Raw genomic sequence first — 27242 nt, forward strand, 5'->3', positions numbered from 1 at the left:
AAAATTAAAAAAAAAATTAACATTGCAAAAAAATGTAACATTGCAAAAAAATTAACATTGCAAATTACACTGTGATGACTCATCATGGTGTAATTTGCAATGTTAATTTTTTTGCAATGTTACATTTTTTTGCAATGTTAATTTTTTTTTTAATTTTTTCTTATTTCCACACAACTCCTTTATGCTATATTAATGACATAGTTAAATATTGAAAATGGGTGGATTTCCCCTTTAAGTACGAAACCACTGGTTATTTGACATTTTCTTCTCAAGGAGCAAAACTGGTTCCATGGAAACAAGTGTCCGTTGGGTTCACGCACGACTGTAGGATGGACCAGTGACGTCACACACGTGCGACGGAGCCTTTCCGCAATTTCGACGCTTTTCTGTGACGTCGCCGACGGATCCTTGCTGCTCGTGGAGCAACAAACAAACAAACACGTCGCAGGTTTCACATACTGTAGACCCACTGCTGTCTGTGAGTGAATTATGCTTTTTTTTAAAAACAGATTCTTACGTCTCGTTTACTTTGAAATGACAAACTGTTGATGGACAAGAATGGAGAGAAGCTAACTGTGACTGCTAAAGCTAACCCTCAGCTATAGCCACACTGCTAACACTTGTCTAGTTAGGCTATTATAAATGAATATGTTGTTATAATGAAACGCAATGATGTTTGAAAGTTGGCTCTATGCACAGCAGTCATATCCTTACTTCCTTCACAGGTTTTACCAATCATTCTAATGAAGGCTCTGTTCCATTTAGTGTAGCACAGTGGTTCTCAAACTATTTTTATTTCAAGGACCCCCATAACTGTGAGTGTTCAAATGGAACCAAATGTTCCATTTGTACTCACAGTTACACATCCGTAAGGGGCCATTTGGAACCATGAGGGTACCTGGACCAAACTTTGAGACCCACTGGTGTATAGCAGTGTTTCCAGTGAGCCAACATGCACCATATCAGCACCCTGACTCTGTTTGACCAGAATGGAACAGAATGCATTAATATCATTGGTAACACCTGAAGGAAGTAAGGAAGAGGCAACATTTTTTAAATTAACAGATCTACAGGCCATATTTTCACCTAGCCCTTCCAAACATTACATTATGTATTCTATAACACTTGAATGTTTGATATTCCATACGTTACATATTCATAACACCAAAATGGATGATATTACATACATTTTCAACCTTATCTTCAACTGGTCCACACTCCTTATAAAATGGCTCCATTTCTGTCTACTCACTCTGTGTCTCATTGGTGGGGGCTGTGGACAGTTCAAGAAACCTGCCTACCAATGACATCATTGGTAGGCAAACTTTTAACCAATGCATGAATAATGGCTTCAATTTCAGCATGCTAACTTTCCATGAAAAGAGAGGCTGCAGTTTCTATTAGCTTGGAATATCTCCATCGATGATGTCACTGGTAGGCAGGTTTCTGAACTGTCCACAGCTCTCCTGAGTTGACAGAAATGGTGCCATTACAGTCATTTAGCAGACGCTTTTATCCTAAGCGACTTAAAATAACTGTATTCAACATAGGTAGGCAAGAACACTACTAATCACCAGAAGTCTTAAGTGCATTCTCCTCTAAAACAAGCAACTAAGAGCATACCTAGCGCTAAGGTAAAAGTTCTATATATCAGCTACCTACCTTCTTAAACAGATGAGACAAATAGGAAAAACCAAATGAGCAAGAGCCATCTTATAATGAACATTAGTGAGGACCAATTTGAAAATAGATCAAAATAGATCTCCTTTTCCTTCTGGAATGATTTTATGTGTGCATGTTACTATACTTGTGAGGCCCAAATGTCCCCACAAGTATTGTAGAATTTCAGAAATAGACGCTGTGAGGACCAAGAAAAATTGCACTTCATGGTTGGAAAAAGATTAGTAGAGTTAGGTTTACAGTTAGAAAGATATTCAATGTTGGGTTTAAAGCTGCACTATGTAACTTTCCTCTTCTACCCCGGATGTGAACCCGGTTTCCTGCGCAAGAGCTGACTTACCATTGAACTAATCGAGCCTGCCTGCTTGCTCAGGGGATAAATTGAATCTTGACCATCAGGCCAAAATTTGTGTCAGATCCTGTGTCTAAGTGAGACATGACCTTTGACACGATCTAAATGTCTCAATCGAAGAGCAGGGAGACAAAATACAACCACCCCGATTGTATAAGTTATATTGTATTAACATACTCTACCATATAGATTGGACACTATTACAATGTATTCATAAAACAAAATTACATAGTGCTGCTTTAAGATTAGGATTAGAGTTAAACATGATTTATACTTCGTCAAAATTAAAATAAAATCACTGTCCTAGACTGTTCATGTCCTGACATGTATATTAATACAAACGTGTGTGTGTGTGTATGTATGTGTGTGTGTGTGTGTGTGTGCGTGTGCATCAAGGCAGAATGCGTCAGTCATGTCCATGCAGTCAATGCTGCAGGACCGCATGGCAGCAGCCCAGGGCCTGCTGCAGCGCGTGGAGGCGCTGTGCGCCGCGCAGCCGCGAAGCGTGGAGGGACGCGCCAAGCTCTGCAGCAAGCTGAAGGCCGAGCTGCGCTTCCTGCGCCGCGTGGAGGCCGGTACGCCTCTGTCTACAATCATTACATAATCGCCTCATCGCAATTGTTTCAGATGATGGGAACAACTTTTACTAGCATAATCGTTGCAATCATTTCCATGTTGAAGAAATGTTAATACGTTTTCTAAAGTAGTGGAAATAGCAGATCTACTAGCTCACAACGTGTCAACGCGTTGCTAGATTGTGTATCAGCTATTTCCACTATGTATTTAATTTTTTGTTTTTTTACACATGTTGAGTATAAAATTATTAAATATGACATATTTTGGTGATAGTACATTATTTGTTTATATTAGTGGCACCAGCCATCGTCAGTCATTTTACTTTGGCTTTTAGACAAGAACTGCACAGGGCAGATATGACAAAAAAAAATACACAAACAGTAATGTAATTTTTACAACTTTATAATTTTATAACATGGGGATAACAATCGACAGTGTTGTCCCTAATAGAAATGAGATTTTTATGTTCCAACGTTAAATGGAAAAGCGCAATTGAATCGTTAATCACAATCATTTGTGTGACAATTAAAAGTAAAGTGTCATGATTGACAGGCAAAGTGCTCATCAAAGAGTCCCACCTCCAGAGCACTAACCTCGCCCACCTGACCGCCATCGTCCAATCAGCTGAGAGCGTGACGGATGTTGTGAGCGTGCTTCATGTGTTCTCATACCTGGACGGGTTAGTAGAGTTTTATGTTTTTCATTAGTTTAAATTATTTCGTTTTGACTGTTTGTATTCAATTTCAGCTTAGTTTAGTTCTTGTTAACCCATTAAGACCTGGAACGCATCTGTGTCACTTTAGATTTCTTTGACTATTCAAAAATAGCAGATATACAAGCTCATTGCGCGGTACCGAGTGCCGCGCTATGAGCTTGTAGATCTGCTATTTTTGAAAAATCTTGAAAAAAAATTTTTTTCGATTTTTTCCAAAAACTGTTAGGATTTAGATTTAAAAAAAAGAATCGCCTCAGGTCTTAACTCTCTCAGTGCCAATGAAATAAAAAAATATGTTCATACTGTGCCAGCAATTTGTTTGTTTTTTTCAAAGTAAAAAAAATTGCTTAGGAAGCGAGATACAGCCTTTTTCAGTTATAAGTTAAACAAAGAGTGGATGGAGCTGCAAATCTTCAGATAATGATATCTTGGGTTCTGAACTTTTTTTTCAAAAATAAAAATAAAATAAAATAAAATAATAATAGTATATATATATATATATCTTCTTTTTTTTTTACTCTGGATTTCTCGTTTTTTCTTCTTTTTTTTTGTAATAAGGGGTAGTCAGGGGTGAGATTATTTTTGGTACACTAACTTCCCAGGAAGAGAGAGGCTGTAGTTCATTAGCTTGGAATCCCGATTGATGATGTCATTGGTAGGCAGGTGTCTGAACTGTCCACAGTCCTCCAATGAGACACAGAATGAGTCGACAAAAATGGGCTCATCTTTCATTGAGCATTAGTGAAGTCCAATTATATGAAGACAAGGCTTTAAGTCAAATGTGTTGTCAATAGTGTAGTTGGTTGGTTATTTTGTTAGCTGTATTTAATTATAACTATAACTGTGCTATGTGGACAGGGGCGGGACCAAGCAGTGTCTGGTGGTGGATGTGGTAGCCAATGGCGGACACACCTGGGTGAAGGCCATTGGTCGCAAGGCGGAGGCTCTCCATAACATCTGGCAGGGGCGGGGCCAATACGGAGACAAGAGCATCATCAGCCAGGCCGAGGACTTCCTGGAGGCCAGGTAGTGTTTCCTGTCATATCCAATAGAATTTTACAATACATTTTTATAATTTAGGCATTTAGCAGATGCTCTTATCCAGAGTGACTTAACCCATTCAGACCGGGAACTTATCTGTTGTGTCATTTTTAAATTTCATTGGCTATTCAAAAATAGCAGATATACAAGCTCATAAGCTTGTATATCTGCTTGTGAAAATGTGTGCAAACCTTTGAATATATATATTTTTAAAGTGAACATTTGTAACTCAAATCTTTGCTTCCGGTGATTCTACAAATGTCTTCTAATTGTTTTGGAATCAGTGGTTCTCAAACATTTTCATGTCAAGGACCACCCAAAATTATATGTATTTGGCCGCGGACCCCCATCTCAAAATATTTAGTTCCAGGGACCCCCCAGAAGCAAAGATTTGAGTTCAAAATGTTTGCTTTAAAATTATATATGTTACAGGGAGATTGGAGAACCAGGGAGATTGAAGAAGGAGCGCTTGTTTTCAGGCAATTCTGTAAAACCAACGCTAGAGGGCAATGCAAGCCAGACTAGAGGGAGGGTGTGTGTGTGTGTGTGTGTGTGTGTGTGTGTGTTTGTGTGTGTGTGCGTGCGCGTTTGTGCGCACGCGCACACGCATGCACACACATGCGCACGCATGCACACACATGCGCACACACGCATTGTTTTAGTTTCTCCCTGACACACACACACACAGTGATCCATGAAAAGAACTATTCTGTCCCTATCGGTTCACAACTCGGACGGCGCTGATTCGACTAGCAGAGCATCGGCCGGTCAGCGCGGGCACTCGCGCGCGCCTCCTCGGCCTCAAGCTCTGCTGAGTCGGCGCGCCTCAGTTATGGACAATAACTATTATCACGTGTGCGTGTGAACGTGTCTTCAGCGTTCCCCTAGCGTAGCTTCCTGGTTGCTACGTGGGGGGGAACAACAAAAGACAGGTCCGCGTCGCATCAAAGCCCCGCCTCGCCCCGAAGCCCCGTGCCTAAAAACGAGCGCTCTGTCTTCAATCTCCCTGGTTCTCCAATCTCCCTGTGACATATTTATTCAAAGATTTGCAAAAATGTTCACGAAAAAAACAAACAAACAGCAGATCTACAAGTGCCGCGCTATGAGCTTGTATATCTGCTATTTTTTGAATAGCTAAAGAAATCTTAAAATGACACATGCGTTCCCGGTCTGAATGGGTTAAAATAAGCAAGGTAAATGCATACATAGAGTGCAGAGAGATAGTTTAGTGCCTCAAGAAACTAGGATCCCAGGTAAACCAAGAACCTAGCATCAGTCTGAACAACATCCTATCGAAATAACAATCTCTACATTGAAACTATAGGATACCAGGTAAACAATGAACCTGGCATCTGTTTAGATAACATCAAGATTACATTCTGAACACATTGACTGCCAGAGTTTATTCATAATGTACTCACCCCTGTGCCAGCAATTTGGGTGTTTTTTAATTTTTTAATTTTGTAATTTTTCATTCAAATAAATTCTCTGATTGTGGTGTTAAGCACATACGACAGTTCCAGCAGTAGAGAGCAGCAAATCCACACATTGATCACCGCGCTCGCCCCCTCCCAAACAGGCCCACGTCATATCCTGTCATTCACCGGATGTTATGTTTTCGACAATCCCTGATCCGCTGATCGGCCTGAAAACGATGTGATACACTACGACGATGACTGTTACCCGGACCAAAGAAAATAGAAGTTGAGCTGTCCGTTCATTTTTTATACCGTGTGAAAAACCGTGTTTTTCCCTATTCTGGCCGAAAATGACCGGAGAAAAACAATGTGACCCGGAAAATATTTTTTTTTTTTACATCCGGCTCCGGGTGAGTGTGACGTAAGTGGAAAACGAAAGTGCTGATGAGAAATAAACAGAGCCGTGCGATCACAGATTAAACAATGAAAATTCAAAAGAACGCATCAATGCGTTCTTTTGAATTGCTGGCATTCAAGCGATGGATTTGAAAGAACGCATCGATGCGATCTTGGCAATCAATGTGTTAAGGGATATTTCACTTTCAAATCTAATAAATAAACATAAAATAAATATATGAAAAATAAATGAAAAGAGTAATGAAATCAGCAGGACAATCACGCATCAGCAGGACAATATCAGTCACTAGAACCAAGGACGGGGGTTTTCAATGAATCTATTATGGTTCAAATGAAGTTGGAAGTTACAAACAGTGAAACATCCCTTTAAGTTAACATTGTGGTCAAGAGAAACAAGCCAAAGTAACAAAAACGTGAGAACGAATGATCAAGATATGCCTGCATGGCAGGAAAGGGTACAGGGAGAGTGCTAGGGTGTTAGGTAGAGTCTGAGATATAAAGAGATTAAACCTTTTCATAGATTTCATCAGTGTTGTGTGAACTAATGTTTTGTGTTTATTTCACTTCAACCCTCAATACTTCGTTGGCTCTGTACTTGATCTGCTCTTTTTTTCATCTACACCAAACCTCTTAAGCCGCTTTTCCATCACAGCTTAAGCACGACACTGTCCAGTACAGTCCAGAACCGCACCGCACCGCTTCAAAATGTCTTGCGTTTCCATTGCACAAAAGTCCCCACTCGCAAAATCCCCACCCTCCCCTCCCCTCCCCTCCCCTCCCGAAGGAAATCAACGCCCCTTTCTTTAACACACCAACTTAGCCTCAGGCTACAGGGTTAGCCTAAATGCTAGCGTGCTTCCTCAGAGCTAGTTTGGCTCTTAAGTTATTATTTGGCCATGTTCACCCTGACTTTAATCTTCGCTATTGTTGGGAAGACCTGTGTGGTGTCTAAACACGTTGCCATCACTTATATAAAAAACATTATTAGCGTGTATCGTCGCACATTCATTGTTGCCAGGTTTAGCAGAAAAAAATAAGCAATCAGGTCTATGAAAACAATCCCAAAAGAAGCGACTATCTACGGCTATTTGAAAATAGCAGATCTACAAACTCACAACGCGTAGCGATGCGACGCATTGTGAGTGTGTGCATCTGCTATTTAAAAAATATATATACATATATAATGTTGACAAATACATATTAATTTGGGGGTCCTTGACATGAAAATGTTTAAGAACCACTGGTTTCAACAACATATGGAAACAAGCCCCAAATAATCAACTACATTTTAGAAACAAGCAGTGGTGGAAAAAGTACTCAAATGTTTTACTTAAGTAAAAGTATCAATACTGCAATGTAGAAGCATCTACAAGTGAAAGTCTGGAATTACTTGAGTAAAAGTACAAAAACTATTGGTATCAAAATGTACTTAAGGTACCAAAAGTAAGTACTAAAATGTTTGAAAATAGCAGATCTACAATGATGCGATGCGTTGTGAGCTTGTAGATCGGCTATTTTCAAATAGCCTAGGTATAAAATAGGGCTTAAGTGGTTAATGTATGTTTTATAATGTAATCATTTATATCTGAAAAGTAACTAGTAACTAGTAACTAATACGTTTTCAGATAATTGTAGTGGAGTAAAAGTACTACCAATATTTACAAGCAACTTTACAGAAACATAAGCCCAATGTCGCTTATAATAAGTGGACATGGCAACACTGCTACCGTAGTGTTTACATTTTACAGAGACCTGAGTGGACAGACACAGCTGTGAGCCGACCAATCAGTAGCAGTCACAGCTTTAGCCCCGCTTAGCCCAGCTCAGACCTACCCAAGACTGGGTACTTTTTAGGCACCAGTTTAGTACCACTTACACACCACTCTACCCACTTCATTGTAGTGGAAACCGTTGCTGTGGTGGGCGGTGTGGGGTGGGGCTAGGTAAGTCCATGTATATGGAAAGCCGCCTTTAGTGTTCCCCTCAGAATAGGGATTTTAGGGTTGAAGTGGTTAATGTAGAAAAGAAAAAAAAAATCCCATCACACAAAGATTTGGCGGCCCCCCCTGTAAGTCTGAGGACCCCCTGTTGAAGACCCCTACTCTTTCCATCTAGCCAGATGGTATGCACCCCCCGTGCTCTTATCTTATGGTCCGTCATTCTATCATTTTGCTCTTACCTGGAACGCATCTGTGTCACTTTAGATTTATTTGGCTATTCAAAAATAGCAGATATACAAGCTCATAGCGCGGCACTCGGTGCCGCGCTATGAGCTTGTATATCTGCTATTTTTGAAAAATCTTGAAAAAAAAATGTTTAGATTTTTTTCCAAAAACTGGATTTTTTGTAAGAATCGCCTCAGGTCTTAATGGGTTAAATTTTGTTTATTGTTTCTTTACACTTGTGGTTGTTTTATCCTGTTGTACAGCACTTTGGGCAACCTGATTGTTTTTAGACGTGCTTTACAAATAAAATTCACTCAACTTGACAAATAACCTTGTGTTGTCAGTCGTCAGCAGCCCGTCCAGTACAGCCAGCCCAGCATCATCTTTGCCTTCTACAACGGAGTGTCCCGCCCGATGGCCGACACCTTGAGGGCCATGGGCGTCAACGTGAGGGGAGACATCGTGGCCGTCAACGCGGAGGAGGGCGGGGCGGAGCAGGAGGAGGAGGAGGAGGAGGAGGCAGGCACAGAGCGAGAGGTGATCGACGGCAAGGAGGAAGGTGACAGCGAGGGTGACGATGACGAAGAAGAAGAGGACGACGACGACGAAGCGGCAGGTCTGACCAGAGTGGATCGACACACAGTGGTGGAGCGTCTGGCCTTCCCAGAGGTGGGTGGGAATTCAGTTACATTTAGTTTATTTATTTAGTTTACATTTAGTTTATTTATTCAGTTAAATTTTGTTGATTTTTTAGTTTGGTACTTTTTTGGTATAGATTAGGCCACGGACACCCATATCTCTGAGAGTGTACAGATGGAATCAAATGGACCCGTAAGTGTCACTCTCAGAGTTACAGACCTGTAGTAGTCAATTTGGTTTTTAACTGTCATAGCTGTGGACCCCCTGGGGGTCCCCGAACCCCACTCTGAGAACCACTGCTCTAGAACGTGGGCACAGCAGCGCTCAGCGACCCCCCTCCCCACCTCTACACCAAACAAACCTCTTTGCCGGAAAATAACCGGTCTACAAGCTCACAGCACATCGTATTGGGACAATTTAGGCATTTAGCAATAAGCAAGGTAAATACACACATCAAATGCATACAGTAGAGACAGCGTAGTGCCTCAGTAAACTAGGATCACAGGTAAACCAAGAACGTACCATCAGTCTAAAAAAGTACTGTCAAAATAATAATCTGTACATTGACACTAGGATACCAGGTAAACGATGAATCTAGCATCTATCTAAAAAAAAATTTTTAACATTGTGGTCAAGATGAAACAAGCCTAGTACGTAAAGCAACGCATTGTGAGCTTGTAGATTGGCTGGCTCATGCCCCCCCCCCCCCCCCCCAGAATGGCGATGCTAGAGTTCAAAGTGGTTAAAGTAAGAATACTTTTAAAGTTACAATCCTTTTCCTTTACATTTTGTGTTTGCTCCTCCCCACCCAGCTGAAGGTGGAGGAGTGTTGCCGGGTCAACCTGGACATCACCACCCTCATCACGTACGTGTCGTCGCTGTCACACGGGCGATGTCACTTCTCCTTCAAAGAGGAGGTGCTGACCGAGCAGGCGGCGCAGGAGAGACAAGAGAAGGTACGTTGTGACGTCGCTGTGATGTCACTGTGATGTCACTGTCATCACTCCCTTCAGTCCAAAAAAACGAGTCAGCTGTTCTTTCTCTCTGATGGATTTATTTATGCTTTCAACAGCCCAATGTCGAACTGTTACATGAACATAAATAAAGCATAACATAAACAAACATTCATATTAAAGGTAGGGTAAGTGATATTTTTTGGTAATTTTATTTTTTTCTAAAGGTTAAAGTACTATATTCTGATAGTAATCATTGCTACATGGGAGACTCCTTTTACTGAACAAACACTCTATAGCAATGATTACTATCAGAATATAGAGCTATTTAACACTTATTTTAACCAAAGTAAATCACTTACCCTACCTTTAAACAGTTGATGGGCCTGAATTTTCTCTGTACTTGGACTGTTTTTTTCTGTCTACACACAAATCTCTTACAGCTTATCTTGCGACGCGTTGTGAGCTTGTAGATCTGCTGTTTTTGGCTAATGTTCTCCCCTAGAATATGGATGCTGGGGTTCAAGTGGTTAAACAGAAACATAACAGAAATGTAACATACACATAGTGATTGTAAGTTTGGTTTGCTTTAATCCATCACATAAGTTTGAGTTTAAATGTTGGGTTGGAAGACTATTCCAGTGGTGGGAGGCTCTAACAGAGAAGACAGTATAGCTAGTCTCCTCTGCTAGTTGTCCTTGATGCCACCACTGTCCTTCCGCCCCTATGAACTGACTCAGTGGAGCAGGTTCAAGCCCGTTTAAAACCTTACAAATTTGACAAAATGTAATACTACAATGTAGAAATACTCTGTTACAAGTAAAAGTCCGGAATTAAAAATTTACTTGAGTAAAAGTACAAAAGTTTTGGTGTCAAAATGTACTTGAAGTACCTAAAGTGAAAGTACTCATTATGCAGAAAGTCCCATTTCACAAGTTTTCAACGTATAAAATGTATAAAAATCTTTTGAAAATAGCCGATCTACAAGCTCACAATGAGCTTGTAGATCGGCTATTTTCAAACGGCCGAAATGTATATAGGGCTGAAGTGGTTAATGTATGTTTTGTAATAATGATCAAAATCAAATAATTGTAGTGGAGTAAAAGTACAATATTCGCCTCTGAGATGTAGTGGAGTAAAAGTAAAAGTACAGAAAAGTGGAAATACTCCTATAAAGTAAACATACCTCGAAATTGTACTTAAGCACAGTACTTGAGTAACGAAAAAACATCACATGGATGCACCTGGGACGTATCATCAGTGTTGTAGCCTGGGGTCATCGGGTGTTTCGGGTCTCGCAACATACACCCTCGCCCAGGTGACCCAGCTGAGGTTGTTCAAGCCCCGACTTACGTCCCAGTAGCTACCCACGGTCAGTCCTCTTGAGGTAGAGACAGGGCTCCGGAACTACTCAGCCGGGACTGGGGGAGGAGAGGCTCTGGCACGTGGAGGGACTAGGCTCTGTGGATGGCCTCCTGGCCGGGCTCCTCCTTCGTCTCACCAGGTCCAGGACCTGAGCGTTGCACCAGACTCCCCCGTTCCAAACATTTCATTCTGGCGTGATGGTGTCTTGGGCAGTGGTGGCCGTGGTGAGTAAATGTACTTAGTTACTTTACGCCACTCATTAAAACTCATTCCTCCCATTGTCTTCCTCCTTAGGTTCTACCCAAACTGGACTCGTTCATGAAGGACAAGGAGCTGTTCGCCTGCCAGTCGGCCGTACACGATTTCCACGTGATCCTGGAGACGCTGGGCGGACCGGGAGAGAAGCAGCGAGCCGACGAGCTGCTGGCCCGGGTTCGAGTGGTCCCTGACCAGCCTTCAGAACGCACACACACACTCACAACCAGTTCAAAGGTCAACCACAGGTCAGTGGCTTACTCGACTACTGTACTGAAGTACACATTTTAGTTAGGTTTACTTGACCTGAGAATTTCCATTTTTTGATACTTTATGCTTTGACAGCTTTAGTTACTCATTTTGATTATTATTATAAAATATGCATTACCCACTTAATATTTGATCTACAAGATCACAACACGGCACAATGAGTTGTGAGCATATAGATCGGCTATTTCTTTTTTAAAGTTAGTACTTTTACTTAAGTACTGTAAGTGTATTTTGATGTCAATACTTTTGCAAGTTTTTAATGCAGGCCTTTCACTTGTAACAAAGTATTTTCATATTAAGGCACTTGATACTTTTACTAAAGTGTGTGTGTGTGTGTGTGTGTGTGTGTGTGTGTGTGTGTGTGTGTGTGTGTGTGTGTGTGTGTGTGTGTGTGTGTGTGTGTGTGTGTGTGTGTGTGTGTGTGTGTGTGTGTGTGTGTGTGTGTGTGTGTGTGTGTGTGTGTCTCTCTCTCTCTCTCGCAGGTCTCTCATGATCTTCGGAACGGGCGACGGCCTCAGAGCCATCACCATGACGGCCAACAGCGGCTTCGTCAGGGCGGCGGCCAATCAGGGCGTCCGGTACAGCGTGTTCATCCACCAACCCCGTGCTCTGACAGAGGGGAAGGAGTGGAGGGCCACGCCCATATGACAACATGCCATCCAATCAGTTGGGTTTGGTGATCATTAAAGGTAGTTTAAGAGATATTTATTATTTGGGTACAACAAAAGTTTTTTTGTTAATAGCTCTATATTCTTATAGTTATATTGCTATAGAGTGTTTGTTCAGTAACAGGAGTCTCCCTGTCTCTCCAGCTCTTTAATAAACAGAAAATAAATGTTCAGGTGGGTTGCCTATGTCAGTGGTTCTCAAACCTCAAGGACTCCCAAAATGATATGTATTTGGCCGCGGACCCCCATCTCAAAATATGTTGTTCCAGGGACCCCCCCCCCCCCAGAAGCAAAGATTTGAGTTACAAATGTTCGCTTTAAAAACTATATACATTCAAAGATTTGCAAAAATGTTCGGTGCCGCGCTATGAGCTTGTAGATCTGCTATTTTTGAATAGCCAAAGTATAACATATGGGTAAAGGGGTTAAAATGATTGCTTTATTAACTAATTTTGCTGGGGACCCCCTGGTACCCCCCCCCCCCCCCCCCCGGACCCCACTTAGAGAACCAATGGCCTATTGCATCGAATCAGGAGAGACTACCCATTTAACGTTTATTCTGTATCCTGTATGAGTTCTCTCTCCTGATTGGCTAAAATTTGTATCCTGACCTGACAATGTATTTTCTGTTTACTAAAGAGCTGGAGAGACAGGGAGACTCCTAATGAACGAACACTATAGCAATGATTACTATCAGAATATAGAGCTATTTAACACTCAGTCTAACAAAAAGGACATCACTTAATCACCTTTAATACTTGATGCTGTTTAACATATTAACGGTTTGTTTATTCAGTCATGAGCCTTGTTTATTTTTTTGAAAGAGTTGCTGCAATTCATTGTGTATTGTTTTTCCTACAAGATGTACAGAATGTTTCTGTCGGTATCTGTAGATGGAATATTTACTTTATGTACAGATAAAAGTATAGATTATCTTGTATGATTACTCTAAGTTTAAAAATGATAATAAAGCATTCAAATGACTGAAACGACATGACTGGCTGAGTTAATTTATAGTCATTATACCCCATTAAGACCGGGAAGGAACACATCTGTGTCATTCTAGATTTCTTTGGCTATTCAAAAATAGCAGATCTACAAGCTCATAGAGCTTGCTATTTTTGAAAAATCTTCAAAATGAATGCAAATCTTTGAATATATATTTTTAAGCGAACATTTGTAACTCAAATCTTTGCTTCTGGGGGGTCCCTGTAACAAAATATTGTTATGCTGAGATATGCTTTATTTTATATATTTGTTTTATTCTATATTTTTCAAAAAACTGTTTTAGAAAACATTTTTAGAATCAGCCGCAGGGCTTAATGGGTTAACATTGCAGTGATTCTCAACCTTTTTAATTTCAAGGAGCGCCATGATATAGTTGCTGTTGGGTGGAAAGCTTGTATGTCCAAAACGTTACTTTTTAGGAAATGGGAAAAAAATTACCTGGTGTTCCAATGGATCCAATGTATATCCCAATGTTAGTTACAAGCTCTGTTATACATTCATAAAACCCTCACACACACACTTAACTTTCACATGAACAAAAATAGCAGATCTACAAGCCCACAATGCATCACATCACGCTGCTGATCTGCTGTGTTTGCTACTTTTGTGTACTATAGAATCTAGAATAACTATATGATGAACTAGGGCATTAATTTACAAAAAACTAAAGATTGAAATATGGAGATAAGAGGTTTCTGCCCTATAGCAACGATAAAAGTTGCTTTATATAAAAAAAAGGAACCAACTTTAAAATAAAAGTAAGTGCTAAAATATGCATTAGACCACGCCACGGACCCCCAGTATTCATTTAACTCTGAGTTTACAAATGGACCTGTATTTGGTTTCATTTTACTCAGAATTCAATCAACCATTACAAGGATTTTACAGTTCCCAGGTGTAGCAAATTGTATGAAATGGCCTAAAACTGAAACTAAGAACGTTGAGAAGTTATAGTGCTATAGAGCTGATCCTGTGTGTGTGTGTATTCTTTTAAATGTCCATTCTGGTGGGTCACTGTGACTCATTTAACAGAATACTGCAAAGTATCAGGAGGTCATTGCATTCCTTTCATTTCAGTACAGTATTGCTGAAACTGTTGACTCAAACCTTCAAACTAGAAAGACATCTTACATGCTGAATGTCATTGTGTGGTGATTTGTTGTCAAAGTTACATTGTTATGTTTTAATGTATTTTTCAAAGTTGGGTTTGAAACTGAAATGTAACTAAAATTAGTCCCTGAAAAATAATGAATACATTTTAAGCTTGACATGACTTATTAATACAATGTGTAGAAAACATTGGGTACGTTTGGAAAATGACTGGTTTATGCAAGCTGTGAATAGCAGGCAGAACAGTCAACAGCGCCATCTGGCTGCCACCTGCCTCATTTAAAGGTCACTTATTTTGCTTACTGAACATTCAGACAGAATACTGTTGGCTTGTATTTGGGGGTTTAGAGTATTTGAATCTGTAAACTCACAAACTCACCACCAGAGTTTGATATGAATTCAACTTGATTTCAGGCATTAAAAGCAAATCATTTATATTTCACAACAGAAAGTTGTTTGGCCAAGTCTGTGATTTGTGTAACACCACACTACTAGTGCCGTTTCCTAAACTGTAGTGAAACTATATAGTGAAAATAGCAGATCTACAAGCTCACAACACGTTGCAAGCTATTAGATCCGACTATTTCACCATAAAGGGATATTTCACTTTCAAACATGTGTTGGGTCATTTTAATGTCTACTCTGGCTTTTGTGAGCACCCCAGACAGTGTTTAAGTTGCTTGATTCAATATTTATTCTATCAGACACGTCCCCTTCCTATGTGTAAACCCAGTAACTAATGTTAACATGGTTAATTCATCATGTGTTTTTCGTAAGTTTGGGTTCCAGAGAGATACCACATTTATTTTTTTGGCCCTCCACTTGAAATGTTTGGGTTGGCTAAATAGGACTTGACTTCACCAGACACATGGTACAGAGCAGCATGTGTCATGGGTGATTTTTACTTAGTTGTGTGCCGGACTGCCGGCGTAGCTATACAACGGGTGGGCAACTTGTCAGTCTATGTCTCACAAAAGTAGCAAAAAATAGCCGATCTACAAGCTCAAAACGCGTCGCACCGTGAATTAGAATCCTGAAAAGTAACATTTTTATTTCATTTCAAATGCATTTAGTTATACTTATGAAAAAGGCAATATAATTGTAATTCTAGTCATTAAGCTACTAATATATCTAGGTAATTAAAGCGGGTCATGTTTGCATGTTTGGAATTGTAACAGCTGAAATCAATAATATATGGCCACCAGTTGCCCATGTATGCTCTACAATCTCACAACACATTGCAGTGATAATAACCATTGCGAGCTTGTAGATCTGCCATTTTCGGTGCACGACATGATGTGCAACAGACGATACGTTTACAAGCCAAGAGAAACATACTGGCCTCTATAAGAGTGGTTCTCAAGGGTCCAGGGAGCCTCAGGGGTCCTTGAGGCGGTTCCAAATGGACCCTTACAGGTCCGTAACTCTGAGAGTGTACAAATGGATGGAACCATTTGTTTCCATTTGTACACTCAGAGTTATGGGGGTCCCTGAAATAAACAAAAAGGTTTGAGAACTACTGCTCTATGGAATCCAAATGACTGAGAACTTGAATCCACTGAATTAGTCTGACACATCAACACAAAGACCAAACCTAACTACTCAACTATTAGCATTACAATACTCACTCACTATCTGTTGCCTGCTTTACATGACTTTAACCTGACCGAAAGTACTGTTTAAGTACCATACTTAAGTACTCATCAGGGTGTCGGCTGGTTTCACACATTTTAAGGACATTAACATCCCAACTAGAAGTAGGATAAGTGATTATTTTGTTGAAACAAAAAAGGTGGAAAAGGTTTAAAGCTATTTAATAAATGGAAAATATATTTTCAGGTGGGTTGCCAACTAATCAGGAAATTGGCAACCCATTCATCAAATTCAATTTGATATGGTTCCAGTTTGGTCCTCACTTCCAAATTTCACTTGTTTATTCTGTATGAGTTCCTCATTGGATAAAATCGGTATCCTGAACTGAAAATGCTTTTCTGCTTACTGAAGGGCTGGAGAGACCTGTTACTGATCAGACACTATAGCAATGATTACTATCACAATAATATAGAGCTATTTAACACACTCACTCAAAGGTTTAGGCCTCTTGTTGTACCCAAATAATAAATATCTAAGGGTTAGAAAATCACTTACTGTACCTATAAAGAATAATGGAAAAATAATAATTCACCATTACTTTATGTAAATAAAAATATATACTCTATACATATGAAACAGTCCTGTTTTAGTTCTGCAAAAATATTGGACGAAATCCACAAACCTTAGATATAAGTCAATGTTACCATTTATTTAAAAAACAAAAAAAAGGTATACAAGCTGCATTTACCAAAAGTAAAAGATAATGCATATATTTGCTGATGTGTGGAAGAGTTGACATTATTATAAAGACCTTTCATTTCCACTGTAAAGACAAACATCTTTACTGGGTTTTCTGAGTTTTTAAATACATTCACACATTCTCCTGTAAAAAAACAACAACCTGAAGTGTTTAGGGTTGTTGTGTCACTTATTATATGTATATATAAAACTACACATAATTTGCGCAAAAATATCAACCGTTTTCACTTATCGTCGCTGTTGGGCAGAAACCTCATATCTTATTTGTGTGTAATCTTTACTAATGCCCAACTTCGTCACACAAAAGCAAAAATAGCCGATCTACAAGCTCACAATGCGTATCTTCTAGATCTGCTATTAGTGTTTTCAGCGTGCCTGTGACTAAATAATAACTACATTGGAGCACAGGTTCTTTTTTTTACATACAAGGTTTCCGCTTGACAGCGACGTAATGTATCGCTTAATGACATCATATAGGATGTATTTCTACATAATGACATCACAATGCTTCATTATGTATTCACTACATAATCACATATTTAAATGAGGTATCTCATTCCCTGGCTGTTTTGGTTTGCTGGTGAATCGTCCGTACTTTAGAAAAATTAAAACAAATCGTATTCCCTGTAAAATACCAAATAAACAAACAAATATATCTCTTTCATTTAGAGTTGTGTCCAGACGTCGTGTCGTGAATCTACAGAGTCCAGTCACACTTGCATCAAGGTTGTCAATTGTTCTGCAGTGGGGGATTTTTTTATAAAAGGATAAATAAAATAATTTCTCTCTGCTCTAAGCACCGTGTTGTGGCCTCCATCTTCATAAAACGGACCTTAGTTGCACTGCACTTGGTCCACTCTCCCCCCCTCTTATTTTCCACTCGTAGATCGGCTATTTTCGAGTGGATAAAATGTCAATACAGGCTCCTTCCGACGTCGGAGGAACAGGTCCGTTTCAGACAGGCTTTACCGAACTAGATCGGAAAGTCAAGACATCCGAGGGGTGCAGGAGCGTCCATTTCCGAAAAACAAAAGTTAAAGTCAGAAGGGCTAAGCTTTAACCCATTAAGACCGGGAACGCATCCGTGTCATATTTAGATTGCTTTGAGCTATTCAAAAATAGCAGATCTACAAGCTCATGCTTGTAGATCTGCTAGTCTTGAAAAATCATGAACATTTGTGCAAATCTTTGAATAGGTGTTTTAAAGCAAACAACTCCGATCTGTGCTTCTGGGAGGGGTCCCTACAAAACAACATATTTTTAAATGGGAGGTCCGCGGTTGAGAACCACTGATATAGCAACATACGATCGATTTTTTTCAAAAATAGCAGATCCACAAGCTCGTAGAGCGGCACTCGGTGCCGCGCTACGAGCTTGTAGAGCTGCTATTTTTGAATAGCCCAAAGAAATCTAATAAATGACACACGGATGCGTTCCCGGTCTTAATTGAGGTTGAGATGTGCCGGAATACAAGCCAAACCAGACGGGGTTTCCCTGATCAGAAGTAGCGGTTCCCGGACGGGGCTGAGTGGGCCTGGTGGTGCTGTTGCTGTGGGCTGTGTGTGTTCTGCTGAGAGCCCCCCACCGGGACGGGTCTGAGTCCAGACCAGGGGTCCTGAAGCATGGACGGACTGAAGTACTTCTCCACCCCTCCTCCGTTCCGCTGGCCCTGTGGTGAACCCTGGAGACATCACAGAAAAAAACGTCATTAGTCACACATTCTATTGAAAGTCATATAGATTTAGGTTAAAACAAAAAGGTTTTAGCACTATATTCAGATAGTAATCATTGCTATAGAGTGTTTGTTCAGTAGCATGGGTCTCTCCAGCTCTTTAATAAACAGAGTTCTCTCTCAGGATGGTATCCTGACCTTAAAAATGTAGTTTGTGTTTATTAAAGAGCTGGAGATACAGAGAGAACACACACTCTCTACAGTGATGATTACCATCACAATATAGAGCTATTTTAACACTTCGCACATCACTTTCACCACCTTTAACATCTTGAAAGAAACACTGGTTTAAACATTAGACAGCTCGGCCAAATAAGCAGCAACTTTAGAAACAAGCAGTTTGAGCGTAGTGCTGCACGATTAATCGAAAAAAGAACGTGATCTCGATTCAGACACCTATGCGATCTCGATTTTAAATGATGACAATTTTTTTTCAATTTTTTTTTGCTATATATTTTTATATTTACAAGAGAATTGTGTGAGAATCGTGAACTCAATTCTTATGGAGGAAAATCGTGATTCACATTTGACCCCAAGAATCGTGCAGCACTAGTTTGAGGGGTGCAGGAGCGTTCACCGCGTATCAATATTTACAAGAGACTGTTATCTGATGTTTTTTTGCACAGTATTGTATATTGTTGTTTGTCAGTGCTTCCTTGGGTTCAATCCTTTTGGCATTGTATTGTATTAAACTGTACTTCCCTGTAAATTCCAATGCTTTCACTTCTACTCCACTACATCTCAGAGGCAAATATTGTACTTTTACTCCACTACAATTATTTTAAAACTGCATTGTGAACTATTTTCAGATGCTTACTTTTGGTACTTTAAGTACATTTTGATGATAATACTTTTGTACCTTTACCCAAGCACATTTTGAATTCCGGACTTTTACCTGTAACAATAGCACTTCTACACTGCAGTATTGATACTTTCAATAGTAAGTCGTACTTTTTCCACCACTTTTTTTTACAAACTGTTAATGAAATCAGACTTTAAAAACAAGCCAAAGGTCGCTTACGATAAGCGGACATGGCAACACTGAACATAAGGTGTTTTTTTTTTTACCTGGTAGCTGTTCCTGTGGTTGTGAGGGGATCGTCCATAAGGGGAGCGGTGGAACCCTCCAGGTCCTCCTCCCCGGGGACTGAGGCTGTGGCGCGGCTTGTGGAGGCTCCTACCCCCGTAACCTCCTCCTCCTGGTCCTCCATAACCCCCACCACCTCCTCCTCCTCTGTTAAAATGAACCGGAGATCCACCAGGAGAACCCCCATACTGTCCTCCTCCTCCCCGGCCTCCACGAGGAGGCCCCCAGGAGGAGTGAGGAGACTGGGGGCCTCCTCCAGGGCCCCATGGAGGAGGAGGAGAAGCCCAGGGAGGAGACTGGAGGAGGCCCCCGGAGGGGGAACCTCGGTGGCCGCCCCCGGGGCTCTGCTGCTGCCGCACGTTGTTCCGATGCATTTTTAAAAGCTTTAAATGTCTAATAAACGTGAATAAACGTTAACTAAGTGAACCGACTGGACGCTGTTGAGGTAAAGCCGTGTTTAAATGTGTTGTAAGGTAGTTTCTGGTTCAGTTAGAGCTCTGTGAGTGAAGTAATGAACTGAACCCACTAACTCAGTGAACTGAACTAACGACCCGCTCTGCTGTTGTTTATATCCACACAGGAAGGAACCGGAAACGCTAAACATGTTCCGGTTGTTAAAAGCGAGCGACCGGGCTGCGACACACCGCCATCTAGTGGTGATTACACATATTCCTTTACACACAGAGACCGTAGTACAGTATAGTTAATTAGTGGTGGTCGAAGCTTACTCACATTTAGTATCACTGTGTAGAATGTAGAAATACTCTGTTACAAGTAAAAGTCCGGAATTAAACATTTACTTGAATAAAAGTACAAAAGTATTGGCGTCAAAATACACTTAAGTACTAAAAGTAAAAGTACTCATTATGCACAATATCCCTTTTCACATGTTTCCAAAATGTTTACATTTTTATTCTCAAATAGCCATGGCTGAAGTGGTTAATGTATGTTTTACAAAGTAACTAGTAACTAAAGTTTTCAAATAATTGTAGATGAGTAAAGGTACAATATTTGCCTCTGAGATGTAGTGGAGTAGAAAGTATTGGAAATTGGAAGTACTCCAGTAAAGTAAAAAATACAGCAAAATTGTACTTAAGTAGTACTTGATACATGTTACTTTCCACCACTGGCTATAGTATAATTATAAATAAATACAACTGTTTTAAGAGTTTTGTTCCATATCATGATGAATGCCAGTGTTTTAGTTGTTGTTTTACCATGAGTTGATCACTTTATGTGAATCTGTGTACAAATGTGTGCAAATATTTAGGCCCTAAAACCAAGAATGCCGGCCCGCTATATCTTCTCCTCCAAAACAGAGCTATATCCATGGTCATATTTGTTTTAACCTGAAACATTGGGGCCATGATTTATTATTGTCACCGAAGCAAACATTGTTAGAACTTGATAATTAAATAAAGGGGTGTAAACAGTTGTTGTTCATGTACATGCAGTTTATACAAACTTAATAGTGTCAGAAATCATATCTATCTGAGAATGTGTCATATCTGATTGTTTCTTATGTCTTTCTATTATTCTCTGCTAATACAGTTGAGTTTAAGCAGTGGTGGAAAAAGTATTCACATTTTAAGTAAAAGCATCAATACTGCAACGTAGAAACACTCTGTTACAAGTAAAAGTCTGGTATTCAAAATCTCCTTGAGTAAAAGTACAAAAGTATTGGCATCAAAATGTACTTAAAGTACCAAAAGTTAAAGTACTCATTATGCAGAATGTCCCCTTTCACAAGTTTTCAGATGTATACAAATCTTTTGAAAATAGCTGATCTACAAGCTCACAATGTGTCGCATCGCAACACATTGTGAGCTTTATGTAGATCTGCTATTTTAAAATGGCCGGAATGTATATAGGGCTGAACTGGTTAATGTATGTTTTGAAATAATAATCAAAATCTACAAAGTAACTGGTAACTAAAGTTTTCAAATAATTGTAGTGGAGTAAAAGTACAACATTTGCCTCTGAGATGTAGTGGAGTAGAAGTAAAAGTACTGAAACTGGAAATACTAACTAGTAAAGTAAAAAATACCTCCAAATTGTACTTACTGTAAGTACAGTGCTTGAGTATATGTACTTTGTTGAAGTTTAAGCTTCTTTTGAAAACTACAAAGAGTTGGGGGGCCGGGGGATTGTGCTACTAAAACCTGTGCCCACTTTACACCTGCAAAAAGTCATGTGAATAGAGAGGAGTTCCATTGTTTCACTGCTTGGTTTTGATTGCCCCCCCCCCCACCCCCCCCTCCAATGTAAATCCATCATGAAATGATGAAACAGGTTTCTGTTCCTTTAGGTTTCAGTTCAGGCCTTGATTAGTCCAGCAATTCAAATGGACACGTATACTCATCTCTTTCTTACAAAACAATGTGCTTTGTTCTGCCCAACAAACACATGGGGTATGTAGGCCAGAATGTCAATTCAATGAACGTCACATTGTTGCCAAAAAGCACAATCCTTAAATGGATAGTTCAACCCCAAAATGACCTTTTCTCTAACGATTAGTCACCCCATAGAGACTTAAATTCTGGATATTTAGTTTTTGGGGTGAACTCTCCCTAATATGCCTAATAGCTAAACTGTGTGAAAGTAACAAGATGAAAAACAAGCTTAAAGTAGCCTCCTACTTATATTACATCAAATGGTATTTCCAAAGTAACAACAGCCCTGTGGATATCTGTGCTTCACCAACAATAAAAAATTGTTTGAATTATAAAAATAAACCTTTTCCTTATCAACACAACAGGGGTATGTACAGCGGTGACGCCGGTCCAGACTGTTGTTTTACAGTCCCAACTGTAAAACAAATAATTTGGAAAATGGTCTAAAATAATGCATTGCACATCATTATCAGACCAAAATCCTTCAACTCGTTGTTTATGCTCAAAATGACTGGCTATAACACAAGTTGTGTAGCAATTGTAGAGATATTAGGCCTTAAATGCCAAATGCTCAATCATGTAGCTATACTTTACATTACTTCAGAGCATTTTCCAAATTCACATTTAGGAAATATTGTTAGTGCCCACAATGTTTAGGTTGCCACTCTTTCCTGTTACCATTCTAAAGCATAAAGTATGTATTAATCACTCCCATAGTTACTCTTTTAATTGGTTTATATTGACATAAATGCATATAAATGACCATACATTACTGTCATGTTAAGCGCCTGACCCAAATAAACAAAGGATTTCCATGTGATAGGCTCTAATGCACAGCAGTCATATTGATAAGAAATTGAGCCTCTTCCTTCCATTTAGTGTAGCACAGTAGTTCTCAAACATTTTAATTTCAAGGACCCCCAATAACTTTTGTACACTCTCAGAGAGTTACACACCCATAACGGGCCACTTAGAACCCCCTCAAGGAGCCATGAGGGTCCCTGGACCACACTTTGAGACCCACTGGTGTAGCAGAGTGTTTGCAGTGAGCCTACCATGCACAATATCAGCACCTTGACTCTGTTTGACCAGAATGGAACAGAGCCTTCATTAGCATTCATTGGTAACACCTGTGAGGGAAGTAAGGAAAGACTATTTTTTAAAGCCACATGTTCTCTCACTTCCTTCTTATGTGAGAGACTCCAGTGATTTTATCCAGGTTCTACAAACTATAGAAACTGTAGAAAACGACTCACTATTAGTCACACTCGATGTAGAGAGCCTATATACAAACATTCCTCACCAAGGTGGCTTAGAGGCTATTGCATTTTTTCTCAACCAGAGGACTGAGTGCATACCGAGTACCACATGCATCAAAGAGCTCACTGAAGTAGTACTCACAAAAAACTTTTTCTTGTTCGAGAATGAGTTTTATTTGCAAAAATGTGGCACAGCCATGGGTAGTAAGATGGCCCCAAATTATGCCAACCTCTATGTTGGGCTACTTGAAGCCAATTTAATTTTGAACCCGAATTGCAATCCGTTCCTGTCACATATACAGTTATGGAAGCGCTACATTGATGATGTTTTTCTGATTTGGACTGGGTCCCCTGCTGAGCTGACAGCTTTTCATGCTTTCCTTAACCACAGCAGTCAGTTTTTGAAATTTACCATAGCCTCTGATCAGAACAGTATGAACTTCCTTGACATCCTGGTCATCAAAGAAAACAAGTCTTTAAACATGAATTTGTACAGAAAGCCCACTGATCGTAATGCCCTACTACATGGTGACAGTTACCATCCCACACCCCTAAAAAAAGGTATCCCCATGGGCCAATTCAAAAGAATCCGCAGGATCTGTAGTCAAGATGACTCTATCCAGGTACATGCTAAAGACCTAGAGTGTCGCTTTAAACAGCGTGGCTATCCAGTACAATGGATTCAACCTGCTGCAGATCAATTCAACAGATGTACTCAACTGGAATGTTTAAAACCCAAAGAGAGAACAGACAGAACTGAAAAACACATCAAGTGTTTTGTTCAATATTCTCCTCTGGGTCACCACTTTGAAAAATTGATCAGGAGGCATTGGTACATTTTAAACTCTGACCCTATTCTTGGCAAGTCTTTTGCAGTCCCTCCCCGCATTGTGTATAAAAGACCACCAAATTTGAGGAACCTACTGGTTAGGTCACACTTACGTCAGGCAACTCCCACACACTTTCTTAGCAACATTCCAGATGGCAATTACAAATGCGGCAGATGCGCTCAATGCAGTTTTACTTATAAATGTCACACTTTTAATCACCCTGTTACAGGTAAATGTTTTAAGATCAGAGGCGTCATCAGTTGCACTACACCCAATATCATCTACATGATCAAATGTGTATGTGGGCTTGCTTATATTGGCAAAACATTAAGACCCCTGAAAACGAGGATCTCAGAACACAGGAGTGACATTAGAACTAAGGATTTTAGAAATCCTGTGGCAGTACATTTTCATAAAGCCCAACACTGCATCTCTTCATTGAAATATATAGGCATTGAGCGTGTCACATTGCCACCCAGAGGGGGAGACATTGATTGTTTACTCATCGAAAGGGAAGCTTTTTGGATTTCCACTTTGGACACAGTGAAAAGAGGTCTAAATGAATCTTTTGATATCAGGCCATTTCTGTAAACCCCCCTATTAGGCCTATTTATATATCTTAGGTTCCCCTCTTCTGATTTTACCTGGGTATTTACCTCTTATTACTTTTTAATATTCTTAATGTTGAATTATCTGCCATTGCCTAGAAGGCCTTATAATATTTGTATGTGTTTGTGGTGCAGTGACTTACTTTCTCCTTTCTCTTTTTGTGATCTTCAGGGTGCCGGTGACAGGATTTCCTTCCTCCTGGTGCAGCAGTATAGGACATGTTTTTTATTGATAATTACAGGGTTCTTGAGCCTTGGCCTGCATTAGTTGTTCTCTTGTTCCCTTATACAATCGTTTAGCCTTTACTTGTCTTCTGTCTATTAGTGTTTTTTAGGGCTGTAGTACTCGAGACCGGTCTCGGTCTCGAGACCGGTCTCGAGACCGCTTTTTGATTTACTCGGTCTTGTCTCGGTCTCACCCATAGTTTGACTCGGTCTTGACTCGGTCTCGCCCATAATTTGACTCGGTCTTGACTCGGACTCGGACTAAGGGACTCGGGACTCTACCCCCACCGAGTCCACTCGAGTCCAAGACCAAGTCACTACAATGCAATGAAATAATTTTATTATACCCATATTATGAGGAGCCCATTCACATTAACATTATAAGAGAGCTGTCTGGCGCTTATGGACAGCTTTCTTGGAGCACATCATCTTGCAGCAGTTGACAGCGCAGCAGCAGCAGAACACCAGCAGTCCTGTCCCTCTAGTTTATATTCTTTTAAAATTATATCCACGAACAGGTGTTTATTTATTTATTGTGTGTTCACTGTGTAGCCTGTGGTTGTTTTAATCATCAGTCTCTAATCATCTAAAGATGAATAGAGACTGCTTTCAGTAAGGTTTCCTTGCGCACATTATACTGTGTCACTCACTGCAGTAAATATATCAGTCCAAGCAGCAAAACTAAAAACATTAATTAACATTAGATCCTGACCGATGCTGTCGTCGGCTTGTCTGGAGATATACCTACATGTAATGTACAAATCACTTAAATTATCTATTCTCTTGTAAGTTGTACCACATTGTGCGTAATTGCGCACAGGGAGACTGACCTCTTTTCATATTAAGATCAATTCTATTTCTATAATTCTATCAATCCTATTATTTATTTCATACAATAAAACAATAAGTAGGCCTACATCCAGAAACATTTTCACCATGAATATAAAAGCATCAACCTGTATGCATGAGGCAAATACTCTGTAAAAGTAATTGAGCTGTGTTCAAACTGTTACTTGAGTAAAAGTATTGGCTTCAAAATATACTTAAAGTACCAAAAGTGAAAGTACTAAAATATTTGAAAATAGCCGATCTACAAGCTCACAATTGTGAGCTTGTAGATCTGCTATTTTTTTATAGTCTACTCTATGGTATAAAATATGGCCAAAGTGGTTAATATATTTTTATTATGTAATAATTTATATCTGCTGCAAACTACGTTTTCAAATAATTGTAGTCGAGTAAAAGTACAATATTTGCCTCTGATATGAGTAGAAGTAAAAGTATTGAAAATTGGAAATAATCCAGTAGTAAAAAAAATACCTCAACATTGTACTTAAGTTGTACAGTACTTGAGTAAATGTACTTAATTACTTTATTTTACACCATTGGATGAGATTTAAAAGTGCCATGTACATTTATTTACACATAGTGACAATACACATTTTCACACATTATGCATACTTATTGAATAGAGCTCATTGTAGTAGGCCAGGCATACCTAATTTTGAGCTTTTCCAAAGTCAGAAACATATAATTGCAGTGTTTCAGATCAAGATTGTTTTCTGTACCTATAAAAAAAAAAAAAAAAAAAAAAAATCTGGTCTCGGTCTTGACTCGGTCTCGCCCCCCGTCGGTCTCGGTCTTGACTTGGTCTCGCCCCCCGTCGGTCTCGGTCTTGACTCGGACTCGACCCCCTCCCTGGCCTCCCGGACTCGGTCTTGACTCGGACTCGCCCCCCCTCGGACTTGGTACTGACTTGGACTCGCTTTAGGTGGTCTCGACTACAGCCCTAGTGTTTTTACACACCTTCAGAACACCTGTAATAGAGTACGCTCTTAGAGCTGACGTTGTTTTGTTTATCTCCCTGAGATTATTATGATACTTTTGTTGAGGGATTTAGTGGCGATCCCCCCTATTATTTAGACCTTGTTCAAACCATTACTTTCTCATGTCCTATGCTGCAGCATGTCACTGTGTCCCCCCCTTTGTTCTTTGTTTTTTGAGTACCTATTCTATATATTTATAACTAAATGTATTAATCTTGGGAAACTTTAAATGTATTTTTGTTTATTGCTATTCTTGGATCTTGGGATGGGTACACATTGTTTATCTCCAGATATTCTT

The 27242-nt window shown here is 39.8% G+C and overlaps 2 protein-coding genes across 2 annotated transcripts; one reads left to right on the top strand and one right to left on the bottom strand.

The window, feature by feature from the left end:
* The first annotated feature begins 364 nt into the window (after window positions 1-364).
* LOC308093234 (UPF0415 protein C7orf25 homolog) lies at window positions 365-15083 on the top strand. Its single transcript, XM_080439496.1, has 8 exons — window positions 365-478; window positions 2433-2607; window positions 3161-3287; window positions 4182-4349; window positions 8709-9033; window positions 9816-9959; window positions 11616-11824; window positions 12329-15083. The coding sequence occupies exons 2-8, from the start codon at window positions 2445-2447 to the stop codon at window positions 12492-12494; spliced, it is 1302 nt and encodes a 433-aa protein (XP_080295622.1). The 5' UTR covers window positions 365-478; window positions 2433-2444; the 3' UTR covers window positions 12495-15083.
* Window positions 15084-16918: 1835 nt separating this feature from the next.
* Window positions 16919-20368, bottom strand: mplkip (M-phase specific PLK1 interacting protein). Its single transcript, XM_080440512.1, has 2 exons — window positions 19785-20368; window positions 16919-18665 (listed from the first exon to the last, which is right to left on the bottom strand). The coding sequence occupies exons 1-2, from the start codon at window positions 20175-20177 to the stop codon at window positions 18483-18485; spliced, it is 576 nt and encodes a 191-aa protein (XP_080296638.1). The 5' UTR covers window positions 20178-20368; the 3' UTR covers window positions 16919-18482.
* Window positions 20369-27242: the final 6874 nt, after the last annotated feature.

The sequence above is a fragment of the Gymnoscopelus braueri genome, assembly GCF_963280865.1.
Source record: "Gymnoscopelus braueri genome assembly, chromosome: 10".
Taxonomy (NCBI): domain Eukaryota; kingdom Metazoa; phylum Chordata; class Actinopteri; order Myctophiformes; family Myctophidae; genus Gymnoscopelus; species Gymnoscopelus braueri.